At 46.2% G+C, this 18,743-nt stretch overlaps 2 protein-coding genes across 2 annotated transcripts; one reads left to right on the forward strand and one right to left on the reverse strand.

Moving 5' to 3' along the window:
• Positions 1-3,370: 3,370 nt before the first annotated feature.
• Positions 3,371-8,054, forward strand: LOC124674433 (probable serine/threonine-protein kinase At1g54610; the record flags this gene model as incomplete). The annotated part of the gene is given in 7 exon segments (XM_047210479.1): positions 3,371-3,641; positions 3,766-4,050; positions 4,148-4,465; positions 5,540-5,767; positions 6,440-6,540; positions 7,264-7,381; positions 7,484-8,054. Coding segments are annotated over 7 exon segments (1,603 nt in total), but the record flags the coding sequence as incomplete, so codon positions are not given.
• A 631-nt stretch (positions 8,055-8,685) lies between these two features.
• On the reverse strand, positions 8,686-17,391 carry LOC124672940 (protein GAMETE EXPRESSED 1-like). Its single transcript, XM_047209092.1, has 6 exons — positions 17,254-17,391; positions 16,907-17,187; positions 9,495-10,918; positions 9,235-9,394; positions 9,069-9,156; positions 8,686-8,922 (listed from the first exon to the last, which is right to left on the reverse strand). Exons 1-6 carry the CDS (start codon positions 17,389-17,391, stop codon positions 8,686-8,688), a joined length of 2,328 nt encoding a protein of 775 aa, XP_047065048.1.
• Between the last annotated feature and the right edge of the window lie 1,352 nt (positions 17,392-18,743).

Genomic DNA, 18,743 nt, shown 5'->3' on the forward strand with positions numbered 1-18,743 from the left:
CACACAAACATACCATGTATGCCATTAGTACAATTTTATTAACCTTTTACAGCTTACTACCTCCTAGCCAAAATGTAAGTCATTTAAAATTATCTTCCCTTCAGACATTTGATGTTTGATAACCAAAACATCACAATGATACTACTAGATTTAATATATGTTTAAAAACTGAAAATTATTTGTGTGCGCTTAGTCATCATATGTTGCACTTAAATGAAAAATACCATTTTTAAGACTATGTCAGCAGCCTAAATTGCAACAGGTCTTGATTCTCCTTTTCCTAATCACACAACTCTTGGTCGGACAAGTCTCCATATAAAAGGAAAAGAATATAAGAACTGCATTAGGACACACAAAAATACAAAAGGACCAAGCACTCATCCACAATATAAGTTTTTCTTAGTTAATGGTATTGATTGATTTCATTTATAGCATTTAATCAACCAAGTGGATCAATAGAAAAAATTTAGACTTCTTGACGCAAAATCATCTTCTTCAAAACATAAATTATAAGCACATCATCGTGTTTACCTATCCTGGTCGCACACTTGTTCAATATACTAATGCTGCATGGTTTGTGGTGTCTCAACGTGCCACGGCTTTTGGCGAGAATCCTCTCACTTTCACGAATATGTGTATTTATTGTGTATCTTAACATATACAACCACGGACCACACAAACATATCACACACACAAACATATCATGATACTACTAGATTGAATATATGTTTCAAAATGTATAATCTACTTGTGTATGTGAGCCATCATTTTCACATTAAATGGAAAAAATACCATTTTTTAAGACTATGCCAACACCATTTTTTAAAGGTTACTTGACCCGACCCAAAATCACTAGAAGAAGAAAACACAAAATTAACATAAGGGTTGAGAGAAAAAGAATTACACACGTAATCTTGTAGACTTTTCGAAGCAAACCATCATCTCCGAAACATAATAATTTTATAGTGTGTGTCATCCTCTGCGCTGTATCTCAATCACACACTTATTCATATGCCGTTGTGGCGTCACCAATGGTCCATGTATGCGCTTAACCAGTAGTACCCGACCAAGTCTCAACATGCCATCGCTTTCGTTGAGAACCCTTCACGGTCATAAGTACAACGTATTCATTGCGTATGTTGACATGTACTATCTCATTCACACATATATTTCATGTATTTTTTTAACTGTAACTACGACGGGCGTGAGTCAGCCTGAACATATATTCATTCAAATTGCCTATGAAGCTTTTCAGCCTCTACAAGATGGGTTCAAATGAATCGGAGTACACGGAGGTTACGAAGGAGAAGAAGAAAGGAAAAAAAAACGCACACCACCAACAGATAATACTAAGAAGAGAAAAAACAAAGTGGCCACCCCTCAATCTAGGGGACGGTTGGCCGATGAGAAATCTCATCGCGACCCAGCCACAACAATCACGAGGAAGAGCCCCAAGGACACGAAGGAGGGACAACCCAGCTCGAGGACTCGTCGGAGTAGTCGAACGACATTGGTCCGCCGAGACCCAGCACCGGCACTGCACCATCGACGTAATCGAAGGGCAACGCACATCCGAGACCACACTACGCACCGACACCACCTATGTCGAGGGTGTGGCCGAAAGGTTGCGCACGGCCGAGACGACGCCACGACGCATGTGTGCCACCGGCTGGAGTCGAAGGGCATCAAAAGGCAGAGACACCCATAGATTACTCTCGCATGGAGCACCCGCCGCGCGCCGAAGATCCCCACCAAGGACCCGACACCAGAGCCCAGCAACCGGCAAGAAGACGCCACCACCACCACTGCCACGGCTCACCTCGCATCGGAGAGGAGACCACACCCATGGCCGCCATCTACATCACCATGGGGCACACCAGAGCAGACGGAAGCAGCGTCCTCCGCCACTGATGGCAAGACAGAGGGGCTCCACACCCAGCCACGACACCCCCTGGGTGGGAAGCGTGTCACCACCGTGGCCGCCACTGCGAAACCATGGCACCCGCCAGCCCCAACGGCAAACCGCTGTAGGCTGATAGCAAGGTAAGGAGGAAGCGACTCACGCAGCCACTCCACCGACCACCAGAAATGGAGAGCTCGACGACCTGAACCAGCAGCACCACACCACGTGGAGGCAAACCACATTGAAGCGCCGGCTCACCCAGCACCATGCTGGCAGGAGCACTGCACCAAGGCAGCAGCACCTCCAGACCCGCCCGACGTGCCGCCCGACGCAGCCACGCCGGCCGCCACTGCCAACACCCACCGCGGGCCCCCGCCCGAGAGCCCCCACCACCCTCTACGGAGGAGACCGCCAGAGGAGCCACCACACGCAGCAGCCGCGCCGCGCCGCCTCGTGCCGCCGCCGTCCGGCCAACCCCCGAGCCGCAACAGCCGGAAAAGGGCGCCGAAGCCGGGCCACCCAGATCCCGCGTGTAGGAGGGCGCCCCGCCGTCACCGCGCCGCCAGGGCTTTCCCCGACGACGGCCACAGGTGGCGGCGAGGGCAGGGGAGACGGGGGAGGTTGCGGCTGGCCGGATCTGGGCGCTCCGGTGCGGCCCGGCTCAGGCACACGGGAGCGGGGGTTTTACTAAATCAATATTTTTTTATCAGTGATACTATTCAACTATAATTGTTTTGATACAGCAAAAAATTAGGTTTATTTCACCATTTTCCCCTGGTTTAACTGGGTAGTTGTGTAGGAGACAGGAACAAGACTACACCTGGGCATTTCTCGGGCCGGGCCGGGTTTCGGGCCAAGCCCGAAAAAGCCCGAACCTAAATTCCCAGGCCCGAACCCGGCCCGGCCCGACCTTCGGGCTTACAAATCGGGCCCGAACCCGGCCCGAACATAGGAAAGCCCGGCCCGAACTAGGCTTAGGTCGCGTTTTCTGCAAGCCCGAGCCCGGCCCGGCCCGACGTTCGGGCTCGGAAATCAGGCCCGAACCCGGCCCGACATGCAAGCCCGACCCGGCCCGGGATTTTCGGGCCGGGTCGGGCCGGGCCGTCCGGGCCGGGCTGCCCATGCCCAGCTGTAAACAAGACCTAGGCACAAGAAAACATCCAGAGTGATACACAGGTGCAGGTGCAGAGCCGTCGGAGTCAAAACCGGTTGGGGTTCCACTCCATCACCACCAGCTCCGTCCTGTTCCGTTCCCCTCACTCCGCGACTTTACTACTTACCCACCTCCCCCTCCCCCCTCCTCCGCTCTGCCCCCTCTGCCCCGGCGCCGCCCCCGGATCGCGGCCTCCCCATGCGCCGGCGCCGGTGAGGCCCGTCCCCACCCATGGGCTGCGTGTACGGCCGCCCGTCCGCCGCCTGCACTCCCAGCCCGGACCGCCGCGCCGCGTCCCAGCCACAGCACAAGGGGGATGCCTCCTCTGCTGCTGCTCCGGCGGCGGCGGGGGAGGCCGGCGAGAAGGTCGAGCAGTCCGTCGCCGTCACCGCGCCGGTGAAGCGGGAGCGGCGGTCCCGGTCGTCGCGGCACGGCCCGGAGGCCCGCCTCGGGGGCAGCTTCGCCAACAAGGCGCGCGGCGAGCAGGTCGCCGCCGGCTGGCCCGCCTGGCTCTCCGCCGTCGCCGGCGAGGCCATCAACGGCTGGACCCCGCGCCGCGCCGACTCCTTCGAGAAGATCGACAAGGTCCGCTCCCCCCCTCACCTCCCCTCGCTCCGTGATCCGCTCCACCTTCGCGCCTCGCCTTCGCGTTCTTCTTCCTCCTCCTCCTCTGACGACGACAGCAAAGCTCGTTTCTTTCTTCTACCAGATCGGGCAAGGCACGTACAGCAACGTGTACAAGGCGCGGGACTCGGTGAGCGGCAAGATCGTGGCGCTCAAGAAGGTGCGCTTCGACAACCTGGAGCCGGAGAGCGTGCGGTTCATGGCGCGGGAGATCCTCATCCTGCGCCGCCTCGACCACCCCAACGTCATCAAGCTCGACGGCCTCGTCACCTCCCGCATGTCCTGCAGCCTCTACCTCGTCTTCGACTACATGGTCCACGACCTCGCGGGCCTCGCCGCCAGCCCCGACATCAAGTTCACCCTGCCACAGGTCAAGATCCCCCCCATTTTCCTGCCACACCATCCTCCTGCTCAATTTAACCTACTCCGTAGTAGTAGAATGTAGCTGAGGTGTTTATGCCCTGCAGGTCAAGTGCTATGTGCACCAGCTGCTGTCGGGGCTGGAGCACTGCCACAACCAGGGGGTGCTGCACCGTGACATCAAGGGCTCCAACCTGCTCATGGATGACCATGGTGTGCTCAAGATTGGGGACTTTGGTCTGGCGTCCTTCTTCGACCCCAACCATAAGCAGCCGATGACTAGTCGGGTGGTGACTCTGTGGTACCGGCCGCCGGAGTTGCTGTTGGGTGCTACCGATTACGGAGTAGGTGTCGACTTGTGGAGCGCCGGATGCATCCTTGCTGAGTTGCTGGCTGGGAAACCTATTATGCCGGGACGGACCGAGGTTAGCTATTGAACGCTTTCATCCTTTTTTTTTTCACATTGTTGCTGCGCTTGAAATGCCTTTACTAGGTTTCATCTTCTAAAAACTCAATTGGGCATGTACTGCAAGTCTGCAACCAAGTGCTATTCCGTGCAAACTACGTTAACTTTTCGAGGCAGGTCTAGTGCAAGATGGCCTTGCTGATGAAATCAATTTCATATTAGAGCAATTCAGATAGGATAAGCATGTAGTTCAAAGGGGTTTAGAATTAGTAGGACCAACACCGAGTACTTGCAATGCGACGTTAGTGGTGTTAGGTGCGAAGACGAATATGTTAGTTTACAAGGACAAATAGTGCCTAAGAGGGACACCTTCCGATACTTGGGAATTGGGATCAATGCTGCAAAGCAATTGTGATATCGATGAGGATGTTTGCCACAGGATCAAGGCGGGATGGATGAAGTGGTGACAAGCATCTGGCATCCTGTGTGACAATAAGGTCCCAGAAAAGCTAAAAGGTAAGTTCTATAGGATGGCGATCAGACCGGCTTTGCTATACGGAGCAGAATGTTGGCCCACTAAAAGACAACACATCCAACAGATGAGTGTTGCTGAGATGCGCATGCTGCGGTGGATGTTTGGACATACAAGAAAGGACCAGACTAGGAAAGAGGTTATACGGGAGAGGCTAGGGGTGTCACCGGTTGACGAGAAGCTAGTCCAACACTGACTAAGGTGGTTTGGTCATATCAAACGAAAAGCACCAGTTAACAGTGGAATTCTAAGGAGTATGGAAACTATAAGGAGGGGCAGAGGACGACCAAAGTTGACATGGGCGGAGGCGGTAAAAAGAGACTTGAGGGATTAGAATGTCCCTAAAGATTTAGCTCTTGATAGGACTACATGGAAATCAGCGATCCATGTGTTAGAATTTTAGTTTACTTTTGTTTTTTCTCTCTCTCCTTGTTTTGTTTTCCTTATGTTTCCGTTGGGTTTCATATCTAGCCTACCCGAACTTGCTTGGGGAAAAGGCTTTCATGTTGTTGTTGTATTGGTCATCAGGCTTAACAGTTTTAATGTTGTTTTCCATTTTAGGTGGAACAGTTGCATAAGATATTTAAGCTATGCGGATCCCCTGCTGAAGAATATTGGAAAAAATCGAAGTTGCCGCATGCAACCATATTTAAGCCCCAGCAGCCATACAAAAGGCGAATAGCAGATACATTCAAAGACTTCCCACAATCAGCACTTCGGCTGATCGAAACACTTCTCTCAATTGATCCTGCTGATCGTTTAACAGCAACTGCTGCATTAAATAGTGATGTAAGTTGTCTGAGCTTGTACCATCCTTTTCCTATTTGATGTAAATTAAAAACAGGATAAATTGCCACAAGGATGACCATAGGAGAGCACATCGATAACTGTACCCATATGCTAACAACATAAAACTTTGTTATAGCTGATCACTTTCGTTTTCTATATCAACTTCTCAGAAAAGATCCTGTAGCGGTTTGTCAATTAGTCAATATTCATTGTTTCAGAAAGGTAACAAACGCTCAAGTTTGCAGGGCATGATGGAACCTATATGAGTTTCATCAATAAATTGGATTACTGTGTCTTGTTTCCGTTGGAACTTGGAATTTTGGTATTTAACTACTTATGCTCCAGTGATGTTAGAGAGTTAAAATCCAATACATTAGAATCACATTGAAATTAGGATATCTCATCCTTTCTGTATACAGAGGCTCCACTTTTAGGGTCATATAGGGACATGAACTTGTGGTGAAATTTTTGTCTAAAGACCATGATGGGATTCTGACATTTGTTATTGGTATCTCTATGATGGACCCTAAATTCAGTTATTGTGCATAGAATGTAAGATTTTGGCAGCCTCTTTCATGGACGGCTATAGATTTTTCATTAAGTACATACTTTGCTGTTCATTTTTGTTACACCATACTTATTAACCTGCACCTTTTTGCACTGCTAACACAGTTCTTTAAAACGGAACCTCATGCTTGTGATCCGTCAAGTCTACCCCAGTACCCACCAAGCAAAGAGATGGATGCAAAACGAAGAGATGAAGAAGCTAGACGGTTTGTCATCCGAACTCTTCTACACTCGGAAAGATTTTATTTGTTTTTCTGCTTTTGCTTTTACCTGATCTTTGTGAATGCTTTAATGTCTTTTAAGCTCTTTTCACAATCTCGAAATGTACACAGATAGTTGCTTTAGAAAAAGCATGTGCATTTGAATTCATACTGCACAGATGGCTGTTTTTTCAAAACAAAAACAATTCTGAAGAAATTGTTGGAAGTTAGAGTCCCAAATTGAGTTAGAAATACAGTTTTTACAGGAGTATCCTAAAATCTAGTTGCAGTAGGTGCATTCTTCTGCGGAGTGCTTCAGTAAGCTTGAAAGTAGGAACTAGGAAAGGGTAACATGACAACACTGTATTTAGCACAGCAGAATATAAGGAAGAAAAAATCATTTCTTTTGGTTCAAAAGCTAACATCAGTGGCCTGCTAGGCGTATACTTATTTGTAGTAAAAGTAAGTCTTGGCTACCGTGCCAACTGCCAAGATTCCTATATTTCTGGGAACTTGTTGGAATAATTGCTTAGACATCATCATGAGTCAGGCTGTCATGCAATAATTTGTCTGTACCTTTCTGATATAGATCTTTCAAAAAATATTTGTAAATATATTTTATGTCTCCATTCATGACCTCTTGATCCTGTTGATTGGATGATATATCATATCAGCGAGCTTTTGCTTTTCATAAATTGCTAATTTACATATTCGTTGGTTGAAAAACAGTTTAAGAGCTGCTGGCAATAGACCTAATGGTGATGGAGCTAGGAAGACAAGGACACGGGATCGGCCTCGGGCTGTTCCAGCACCGGAGGCAAATGCTGAACTCCAAGTAAACATTGATGTATGTTGAATGTTATCTTGCCTTCCTTATTTATTCATCTTCATGAGCTGTTTTAATTTTCTGTGTCAACATATCGACTTATCTTGATTTGACTATTTACAGAAAAGAAGGCTAATAACGCATGCAAATGCGAAGAGCAAGAGTGAAAAGTTCCCTCCACCACATCAGGATGGAGCGATCGGATATCCGTTGGGTTGTTCAAATCACATGGAACCTACGTTTGAACCCCCAGACCCATCTTCGTTTAGCACCGTATTTCCTTACGAGAAGGGTTCCGTGCCTACTTGGTCTGGACCATTGGCTGACCCTTCTGCAGGTAAGCAGAAGCGGAAACACAAGTCTGGCCGCTCTTCGAAACAACCATCGACTGCCCGTGCCCGATAATACGTCCTTTGATGATTGGTGCATAAGAGTTCTTCAATACTAAAAGTTACTGGGGAGAAGTTGCTGGAAGCTGGGATATCTGATTTACAGTCGAGGCGAGCAGGGATAATTTTATCAAAGATCCATGAATTCATTTCCATGTACGGATTCTTTTCGAACAGCAGTGTATAGATCGGAGAGGGAGCTCAGTTAGTCAAATCATGTACATTAGGTTCTCATTTTCCATTCTTATAAGCAGATATATGTCATGTTAGATTCATTTCAGTGAGTGATGGAATTTTCAGATCAACCTGGCATATTGCAACTCACTCCTACCTCTTACAGCAGAAGCTATATGTCATGTCAGAGTGAATATTTCTTTCATCTGATTGTTTTTCAACAGTTAGTCAAATCATGTACATTAGGTTCTCATTTTCCATTCATATAAGCACATATATATCATGTTAGTGAGTAATGTAATTTTTAGATCAACCTGGCATACTGCAACTCACTCCTACCTCTTACAGCAGCAGCTATATGTCATATCAGATTAAATATTTCTTACAGCTGATGATTTTTGAACAGTTAGTCAAATCATGTACATTAGGCCCTCATTTTCCATTCATATAAGCAGATATATGTCATGTTAGCGAGTAATGTAATTTTTAGATCAACCTGGCATACTGCAACTCACTCCTACCTCTTACAGCAGCATCTATATGTCATATCAGATTGAACATTTCTTACATCTGATGATTTTTCAAGTACCCACATTATATTATATATCTTTGTACAATCTAAGTTGTAGAATCAGAAAATCTGAATATGTGTTTGTAAACAAGATTGCATCGCCCTTTTGGTTCTTCAGCATACTGCTGACATTTTTCACAGTTCCAACTTCTGGCAATACTTCTGCATATGTATGATCTACTTGCACGGAGTCACCGTGGTGTAATGCGCGCCCGAAGATTGTATCTCCTCGTGGCGGCCGATGCCGTGAGTGAATTTTCGCTGATTTCTTCTTGGAAAAGGCGATTCTTCCCGTAGATGCCATCTTTGGGGAGCATGAAATCCGGATCGATTTCGCTGTCCACTTCTTCCTGTAGCTCATCAAAGACCCACGAGTAGTCACTGAGGCTTTTCTCGTCATCATCACTGCCGTTGCTCCATGGGCACATCTTGTCTCCTGGACCAGACCAGAGCAGAGAGCGTAATAAAGCTTTTGGGTGAAAATTCGTAGCAGAACCACGGTTCAAAATTCAAAGAGCAGTTGGCGGCAAGGGGAATGATGAAAGCTAAAGGCGATTTCATCTCAATTCTGTACTAGTAGCTCACCTGCATTGTTGTCCTCAATTGCCCGGACTTTCTCCACCAGCGTCTGGAGCAGCAGATGGTTCAGCACCTCATAGTCCCTGCAGCAAAAGAAATGGGCAGTCAGATAACCGCAACGTGATGTGCAATTTAGTAAAAGATTGTGATGGTCGCCATACTTGAAGGCGAAGACGGCGTGCAGGATCTGGGCGGCTGCGGCGGCGAGGAACAATGACCGGAGCAGCAGCACCTTGGACACGATCCAGAACGGTTTGGTGATGTCGTCGTCGGCGCTGAACCTGATGAGCATGACCTCCACCGCGAGCGTGATGCAGAGACCTGATTTGGTTACCAGGAAACACATGAACATTTACAATTTTCAGAATTCAGCATGGTGTCTGCCAAAAAAAGAAAAGAAAAATCAGTCTGAAGATGTTACCGAAGTAGAGGTGGCCTCTGATGGCGAAGGTCTGCTTGGCGCTGGTGAGGAGGTAGAGGAGGAAGACGACGCAGGAGTAGAAGAAGAAGGCCTTGATGAAGCGGGACTCCACCAGGATGGCATTGTGGAGCACGTAGAGCTTGTCCAGCGCCGCGAAGATGTTCGCCTGCTTCGCGCTGAACTCTTCCTGTGCTTTAAGGATCGATTCGGAGTTGTGCATGAGGTGGTCGTGCGCCTGCCGGAGCTGCTCCTGCCGGGCCAGCAGCTCCTCCTGCTGCTGCCGCCCGAAGCTCGCCAGCTTGTGCATCGTCTCCCTGCCCTCATGGAGCGCCCGCGCCTGGAAGCCCCGGAGCTCCGCCAGGCCCTTGATCGCCGTCAACTGCCCGTCCAGCAGCTCTTTCTGATTCTCCAGCGACCGGCCGGTGGCGTTACTGATCGCCTCCGCCGTCCTCTGCAGTCCCTCCATCTTCGCCGCCATGGCGTCCCCGACGAGCCTGACCTCCCTCTCGATCCCCGCCGCCTCCTCCTTCAGCCTCACCATCTCCTCGCCGAGCCTCGCGTACTCCTCCTCAACCCTTGCCATGCCGGCGTCGATCCGTTCCCGCATCTCCTCCTGCCCTTCCCCGAGCGCCGCCTGCGCGGCCGCGATCTGCCTGGACTGCTCGGCGATCGCCGCGGACTGCTCCAGCACGTCGCCGATCCGGGTCTTGATGCTGTTGGACGCCTCGGTGAGGTTCTCGGTCTGGGACACGATGGAGGCCATGGAGCCGTGGAGCTTGGTCGAATCCTGGATGATCTGCCCCGACCTCTCCTCGATCGTGGACAGCTTCTCGCTCGCCGCCGTCGCCGACCGCGACAGGTCGTTCACCAGCCTCTCCGTGTTCTGCTTGAACGCCTCCGCCTGCAGCTGGTGGCACAGGGTGTTGGTCTCGAGGAAGAACTCGAGGAACACCTTGCCCTCGGACTCGGAGAGGCGTTTGCGGCAGTGCACCATGCCGGCGCGGTCGTCGCAGCGCGGCAGCGGCGGGCGGCCGGAGTCCTCCTGGAAGCACTCGCTGAGGCGCCACGCCAGCCTCGACTGCCGCTCCTTGTCGGCCATGATGTCGGCGCAGCTCGCGAAGAGGCCGCGGTACGCCTCGCTCCAGCAGGTGCCGGTGGCGGCGATCTTGCGACGCGCGCCGTCCAGGAGCTTGAGCCCTCTCGGCTCTCTGCCGGCGCCACCGTCGATCGAGAAGTCGGCCACCGCGCCGTCGAGCAGCAACTGCGGCGGCGCTGACGCGGGTTTAGAGGAGGAGAAGAGGCTCCATGCACTGGCCCCGGGGCACAGGGAAGATAGGATCAGCAGCGCCACGGCCACGAGAAGGATATGCCCTGTGCTTCTCATCTTGAAATTGTTCTGCGACTCTGATGGAACGGAACAGCCCCTGGATGATTCTGAGAGTGTTCAGGTGGCCTGCATTGCAAATGTTTGCGAGGATTAGTGCTTTGAGGAATGTAAAACACACGCGTAATTAAATTGAGCTGTACAATGTGCACATGAATCACATAACAAGGAAGTGTTAAAGCCCGATTAATACATGCAGACTGTCCCGTGTCTTTGGTGTTTAATTGTACGCGGTGAATATAAAGACGCGAAGCTGTAAATTATCGGTGACATTGATGCATGCCTGAACTGAAAACCGCAGGATCACAAATTGACAACTAGTCAGAGATGCCTGAATTGTAAAATTCTCTTAATCTTAAGCGCTATTTTTTTAAATAAATGCAAGCTGTGAGCTAATGAATGTCTGTGACATAGATGCATGCCTGAAGTTAGAACTGCAGGATCAAAAATTCACAACTAGTCAAAGATGCCTGAATTGTAAAATTCTCTTAACCTTCCACGCTATATTTAAAAAATGCAAGCTGTGGACGAATGAACGATATGCCTGAACTGAAAACCGCAGGTCAGTTCATCTCCGGAGCTTGCACAGAACTGATGGATCAACTGCAAGAGGAGAAGCAATTCATGCATCTAAAGGTGAAATCTTGCCCTAATATTTGAGCGCCGGGATTAAAACAACAGTATTTAAAGTTTAGTTAAGGTGAGAAAAATTGCGTTAGTCAGTTAGGCGCTTGCAATTCGATCGCAAATTCGCAACAGGCCAGTAAAAGTTCAGTTAAATTAAGCAGCTGCTGTCCCCTGATCCTTTTCGCCCTGATTTCCGCCGCCACGGGGTTACTCTTCTCCATTGATCCGGCGGTCGCTGGCCGACTCGCCTTCCCATCTTCATTGCCGCCGCCTTTGCCCTAGCTAAGTGAGTAGTGAAAAGAATGGGATGCGGACGGCGGGCCCCCCTGTGTCCTGTGGTAGGCAAGCTGCGGTGACCAGGCAGGCTTATTTCGACATCGCCAGCGATTGACAAGAACCTGAACATGGCAATGGCGGAAGAGAGCATAGCGTGCGTCGTTCGATCGACCATAGATGAAACAGAAACAGAGCAGTAACGTATAAACCAGTTACGGCATCTGAGACGTACGTTACGGATGCTGCGGTTCCGGCCGGCTCGGCTCGGCTCGAACTCGACCGTCTCCTGCAAACCCTCCCGCTGCCGGAGACGAAAGAGGGAGAGCGCGGGTAGGATGAGGAAGAAGAAGAGGAACCCGGAAGGGCCAATCCTGGTCCGTATTTATATCTGGGAATTGCGGAGGGTAGCTCATTCTCGTTTCGTTGGCGCCAAGAAAGGAAGGCAAATCGGGAGAAGTCGGTTCGGCTGGGGAGATCTGGCCAACTCGGCGCCGCCACGGGTTAGCTAAGTCGGTGGCGACGCGGCCGGTCTCCGACGAGCGAGGCCTGGGACGTAACTTGCTCAAGAGTTTACGCGGACGTGCACCGCCGTGTGGACAACTACCGCGCATTCTCGAGTGCGCGTCGATTCATTCGTGCCGGTCGAGGCCCGGCTGGATGCAGGCGCGGCGGGCCTTTTGCAGCCCTGAGCCTGTGACGACGCTTGCTTTTGCTAACATCAGACAGATATTTGGCAGTGAATGAAAATTAATCTTTTTTTATTTTGACGTTGGGAATCTTTGGATGTACCATGTATCATGGTGGGAGATTCGTCACTAGTGGAAAACGGGGCTATAGGCCCGATTCATTTGGGCCTTCAGTCCCGGTTTCCAAACCGGGACCAATTTTAGTCCCGGCTCAAACTTGCACCGGGCCTAAAAGCTGCGCCACGTGGTGCGGCCAGAGAGCTCGCGTTGGATGGCCTTTGGTCCCGGTTCGTACCACGAACCGGGCCTAGGGTACTCTGTCGCGGCAAAGAAACAGGGCGTTTCTCTGCCGCGGCTGAGTTTCAGCAATGCATATATATCATTCAAGAAACTACAAAAAATCATCGTGAATATATATAGACGCGTCTAGTTTTTTTTCTCGAAACATGATGATACAAAACACCACACCAATCTTCAACCACCAAACAACGGTGGATCAATGCATGGTACATATCGCGCACTGTAGAAAATCAGCGTTCCAATTTCGTCTCGTTAGGAGAACGATTCATTCTCAAGCAAGTCGTTTAACCACATGTAATCCCAAAACAAGGAAATGCGCCGTACATACGTACCGCAACATCTAAACTCTAACCAAGTCTTTCTATTATTTCCACATTCTCACAGAAGTGCGAGAAACATGCAGCAATTGTGCCACCTAACAAATTCCGGACAAATATCAGTTCAAGTTGATGCAATTTCAAAGTGATAACAATACCATGATGAAAGAGTTTGATACATGTTTCATGCGATTGCCTGCATTTGAGGGAAGGCACAATATAGCCGTGCTCTGAATTTTATGTTACCAGCTGACTATACCCACGGGAGTACATACATGATACATGTAGTAAGAACTTGATCACAATACCTCAATAAACCAGACATGCCCATGATTCGCTGACAAGCTCCTTAAGAAACACATACTAATATACTCTAGAATTTTACGGATGCATATACTTAATTGCACACTAGAAACCTCTCTCAACGTATCTTTCTACGAAGATATTTAAGGCTGTTCAAATATATGCAAAGACAAAAACAAGAATATAATTTAGGCAAGTGACACAAATCAATTCCCAAAGATATGTGATTTTATTTTCCTTTTATTTTGCTCACATTTTTGAGAGAAGTCAATTTCGAAAATAGATATATCTATTGCAAGAAAGACGTGAAACAAACACAAACAAGATCAACCCTTCAGAACTCAAACCGAGTTCCTCTAAACGTTATATTTTATAGCTCAGCATAAAAAGGCATATCTTTTTTGCTACAAAATACAGTTCATATTTACATAAATGCATTGCTGGATGATACTGTTAGAACAACCTATAACATCAGATTCGGTATTTGGCAACACCGTTCCGAAATTAGTCCGGATATATAAGTAGCAGAAAATGTACTACTTAAGATCACAAGTTGGGAAACTTTGTAACAAAGTACAAAATTTTAGTATAAATAAGTGTTTTCTATTTATTAATTAGTCTTACTTAAGAACAATTGATGGATCCGATTGTGGTGAGGCCTAAGGGCTCAGATATGCCTAGATCTTCACGAATTTGACCAAATCCAAAAGGGGAAAAGGAGTGGAGATGAAGAACAAGAAGAACACGAAGAACAACACACGCACACAAACCCGATACAGTCGATTTCCACTCCCGTGGCTCGACGAACCACGCCGATAGAATCACACGGTGACATAAGCATCCCCAATGGGCCTGCCGAAGAAGGTACCCGGGGTTTACTGAAGGCCCACGACCCGAAGTTTATGAAGCCCGGAAGCCCAGTTATGAAGTAGTTTGGAAATATAGAGTTGTATTAGGAATAATGACTTGTAACTATTACGGGACGAATTCAAAGAGTCTCCCGGACTTTGTAACTTGTGTATCACGAAACCCTCGGCTCCGCCTCCTATATAAGGGGGAGTCGAGGGACAAAGAGAGGATCGAATCATTGTCAATACAACCCTAGTTTTCATAGCAGTCGAGTACTTTTCCGGCTGAAACCCTCTGTAATATCCCAGTATTTGGGGTTACAAAAATAGAGGAAATAGATGTGTGCATTGCATTCATGCATAGAAAATCCGGGAAATTTTCGCGCTTTAAAGTAAAACAGTCACAGTAACTGAAGTTTCACTTGACCTTGGTGGAATTGAAGTAGCTCATCAAGTCAAGCGCTATAAATCTCAATGTGACTTTGTTAAAACCTTGTTTTGGGTAGAGATGATTTGATATAAGAAGTTAGATCAAATGGAACTAATAATCAAACACAACAACACTTTAATCAATGATCAATTGCTTGATCTTCTAAAAGATCATAATATGGTAATAATTGCCATAACATATGAACATCCATTTAATTGGAAATCAAGTAACAATAAATGTAGAAAACATTCTTAACTTATCCTTTCCATGTCTTCAACCAATCCATGATCATACCATGAACCTCATGGTATTGATTCCACTTTATTCTTGGAATCATGACAAGGAGATCAACCATAGGAATATATGTTCTTCTCTATTACATATTATTATACATCAAACCTAGAGAGGTGAGAGTTCTGTTTTATTTAGGGAAGCAATAACAAACCTTGAGATAAACCTTAGATATAAATATCCATATGATCACAACATTATCTTTAAGAGAAACCCTAGGATATTATTCAAGACATTCCCTAGAGAGAGAACCCAATTATGTTAAACATAGATATTGAGATCACATCAACCTCTATGGAGCCTAACCTTAGGTTATCATTGAATTCCTTCCCAAATGAGAGAGACCATTCATACCAATCATATCCTTACCTATTTAAGAATCAAGGACAACCTTTGCACTAAAGTATTAGGTTGTAAACCATTTCACCTTGGAGTGGTGAGATAACCTAATATCACATGGAATAATACCATATCCATGAATTGATAAAGTAAGAATGAGACTAATCAAACTAAACCAGACAAGTGGGGACTTAACCTTTTCATACCTAATGAGATCTTGTGAGTATTCCATAAACCTTAGAATAATCCATTCCTATCTGAGAGAACTCAAGCTATGGTGTTACACTCAAGTTAGTTGAGGCAACACTTGAATTTGAGGGAGATAACTATTCATATACCGAGATGATTAAATCATCATTCCTTAAGTAGAACTATAAGTTATTATCTCAGGCATTCTCCTGGGATATAAATTATTGAGGTAACCATATCCATTCATGATAATATAAGAAAGAAACTATATCTAATTGATCAAGACAATACTTAATCTTGGGAGTGAGAAACCTAATTCTTGAGAAATAACTTAGGAAGCCAAACCTTGATCATTATAAATTATGTACTGATCATAAACCCTAAGAACTTGAAGTAGAGTATATAAGCACATAAGAAAAGCTTAGAGTTAAAGCCTATAATTTATATGGTGAGAAACCATTCATCATTATAACCAAAGTTAACTATAAAAAGATATATAGCTACTTTAGTTACTTTAACAATAGATTAAGGATATAATAGCAATCTATTGGTATAAGATAAAACCAATTCTCAAGCCTTAGTAATTAAAGGAGAACAGAAACAGTTAAGCAACTAACCATATTACTTTGGTTAGGGGAGATTGAAACCTAGCAAATGCAATATGATGTCATCTCAACTCTACAAACTAGAAGTATATCTCAACCCTAGTTTATGCATCACTATGGTGATAATAATATAAACCTAGGCCATAATTGAGATTCAAACCAATTGCCATTAGGTAAATATCATTAGAACCCTAGTATGGCACATTAATAAAATCTTAAGCTACAGTTATTAAACCCGGGAAAACTCTTGTGATACATCTTATAATTAAAACCATAAAAGTGATTATCAACCACTTATCTATATAATTAAGACCAAACCATAATGAGAGTAGCATCTACTTTAGGTATCTCAAGGTGTTATTAAAATATGGTACTAGTATTAACCTTGAAATATGGTTATAACCAAACCTACAAGACCATAATAAATAAGTATTCACATAAAATCATATGCAAGTAACCAAATTCCCAAATAAGAAACCAAATCCTAATAACAATCTCTCAAATACCTTGAGTTCAAAGTATCAACTCTAGTTATTCCAAAGGATTTGATTCATAAGAAAAAGACAATTAAAATGAGGATATCAATTCATGCCTATTTGCTATTTTGAATAATCCACAAGTATGTAATATAATCCAATATAAAATACATGTTCAAATAGAATAGTGGTGTAATAGTCATTACACAACATCCAAATGGAACTAACATAATTAAAACACCTGCAAAAATAACAGAATTCAAATATGAATTTAGATGGGCAAATAATAAAATAGAAAAAGAAAAACAGATAAAAAAGAAAAGAGAGGAGAAGGAGCTTACCTGGCCATTGAGAAGCCCAGCAGCAGCTCGTCCACGCCGTCCAAACCGACCCAGGAGCAGCCCAGTAATCGATCCCAACACCACGGCCCACCAGCAGCCAACAACACCAGCCCAGCACAACCCAACAGGAGGTCCATACCATTTCGTGCTTCAAAATTCGTGCAAGTAGACGTGGTCTCCGTCTTCCTCGCATGGACGCCACGAGACGCCGTGGTCGACTTCGCCGACCACGTCCTCGTCGCCGATAAGCACCAGCCGGATGCAAGCCTCGTCCTAGAACCCTAGCGCATGGCCGTGGAATCCGTAGCCAGTCAGACCATCAAGATTCGGGCATCGAAAACCCTAACCCGCACCTCCACCGTATCCAAGCCGCTCGTCGCCGACGACTCGTCGTCGTTCCAGACCATCTCGAGGCCTATAAAAGCACCAGAATGACCGCCGGCCGTGCCATCCTTGTTCACCTCCGCCCAACCAATCTTTCTCATTCCCTCTCTATTCACCGCCACCCGTCAAGCACTGTCGCCGGCGTCGGAGAAGAAGCCGATGATAGGAGCCGTCCCAAACTCTGGCAAGTAGTCCAGGAGATGCGCCTCGACGCGTAGAGCCTCTGCGTGGAAGCACGCGTCTAGGGGAGCTAGGAATCGATCCAATTTCAACATCCCCTTCCGCAGCACCTCGCCAAAATCGGCGAGTTCCTCGCCGTCTCCGTTCGCAATCGACGACATCACGCGGTGATCTTCTCTCTTTCCAAGAGTACTACCCCTATCATCAGTACCAGGGTGAGCACGCGCTTCTTTAGAGCCTATTCTCACAGCATATAACCGTCTGTAGCTCGATTTCATGGTCTCACCGGATATGCTCCGGTGGTCTATTCGAGCGCTAAACCCCACCATCAGACTCAGTGTGTTGAGGGGGTCCGGATAGTGCTAGTCGTGCGTCCCAGTAGGCCAAAATCAGCGTCGCCGTCGTGTGTTGACTCGCCGACGGCGAGTTGACCGGCATGGTGGTGTGGCAGTGGGGTACGAAGACTGGTTTGACCCAGTCAACTGCCAACGAGGCAGATGAGTCAGTCTTGACCCCACATGTCTGTGTCTGGGGTAAATTTAGGACGGTAGATTTAGAATTTCCACTTATTTATAAATTCCAGAAAATATCTGAATCTTTGCATGAATGTATAAAATTCATTATAACTCAGAAAAATATAAATAAGATATCAAAATTCTTATAAAAATAAAATCTATCCAATAAAAATATAATATGAAATTTTTATTTTAAATAAAAATTTAATTGTTTAACCTGTATTATTTAGCATTTTCTTTTATCCTAGATTCAATTAAAATTCAATAATTAGGGAAACATTCTTAATTAAATAAAGACTACTAAATAAATAAAGGAAACATTAAAACTAATTTTCCTTTACTAATAACTAGTTAAAGCCTTATTAGGAGGATTTAAACCCTAAATAATAATTACCTTAATTATTAATTCTTTAAAAATAATAAATGCCAAATCTAACATTGTTTTTATTTCAAAGTTACTAATAACTTCAACTTTATAATGAAGTTATTAACTTAAGAACTATATGGTAATTAGGAGACCCTAGTTTCATTATGAATAAAATTATAACCTCATAATTCTATATGGACCCCTAAAACCCTAAATCCAATAGGAACCCTAGTTCCTTTGTTTTATGTGTGAACCCTAATTACCTTTGAACCTAAACCCTAGGTTAGAACATATGATCATGATACTTACTTTGCATTCATAGATCCATAGTAGCAACTAAATACTTGTCATGTCTTCATAAAATAATAGAGACCTATCACTAATAAAATGG

This window comes from Lolium rigidum, chromosome 7 (genome assembly GCF_022539505.1).
Source record: "Lolium rigidum isolate FL_2022 chromosome 7, APGP_CSIRO_Lrig_0.1, whole genome shotgun sequence".
In the NCBI taxonomy this organism is placed as follows: domain Eukaryota; kingdom Viridiplantae; phylum Streptophyta; class Magnoliopsida; order Poales; family Poaceae; genus Lolium; species Lolium rigidum.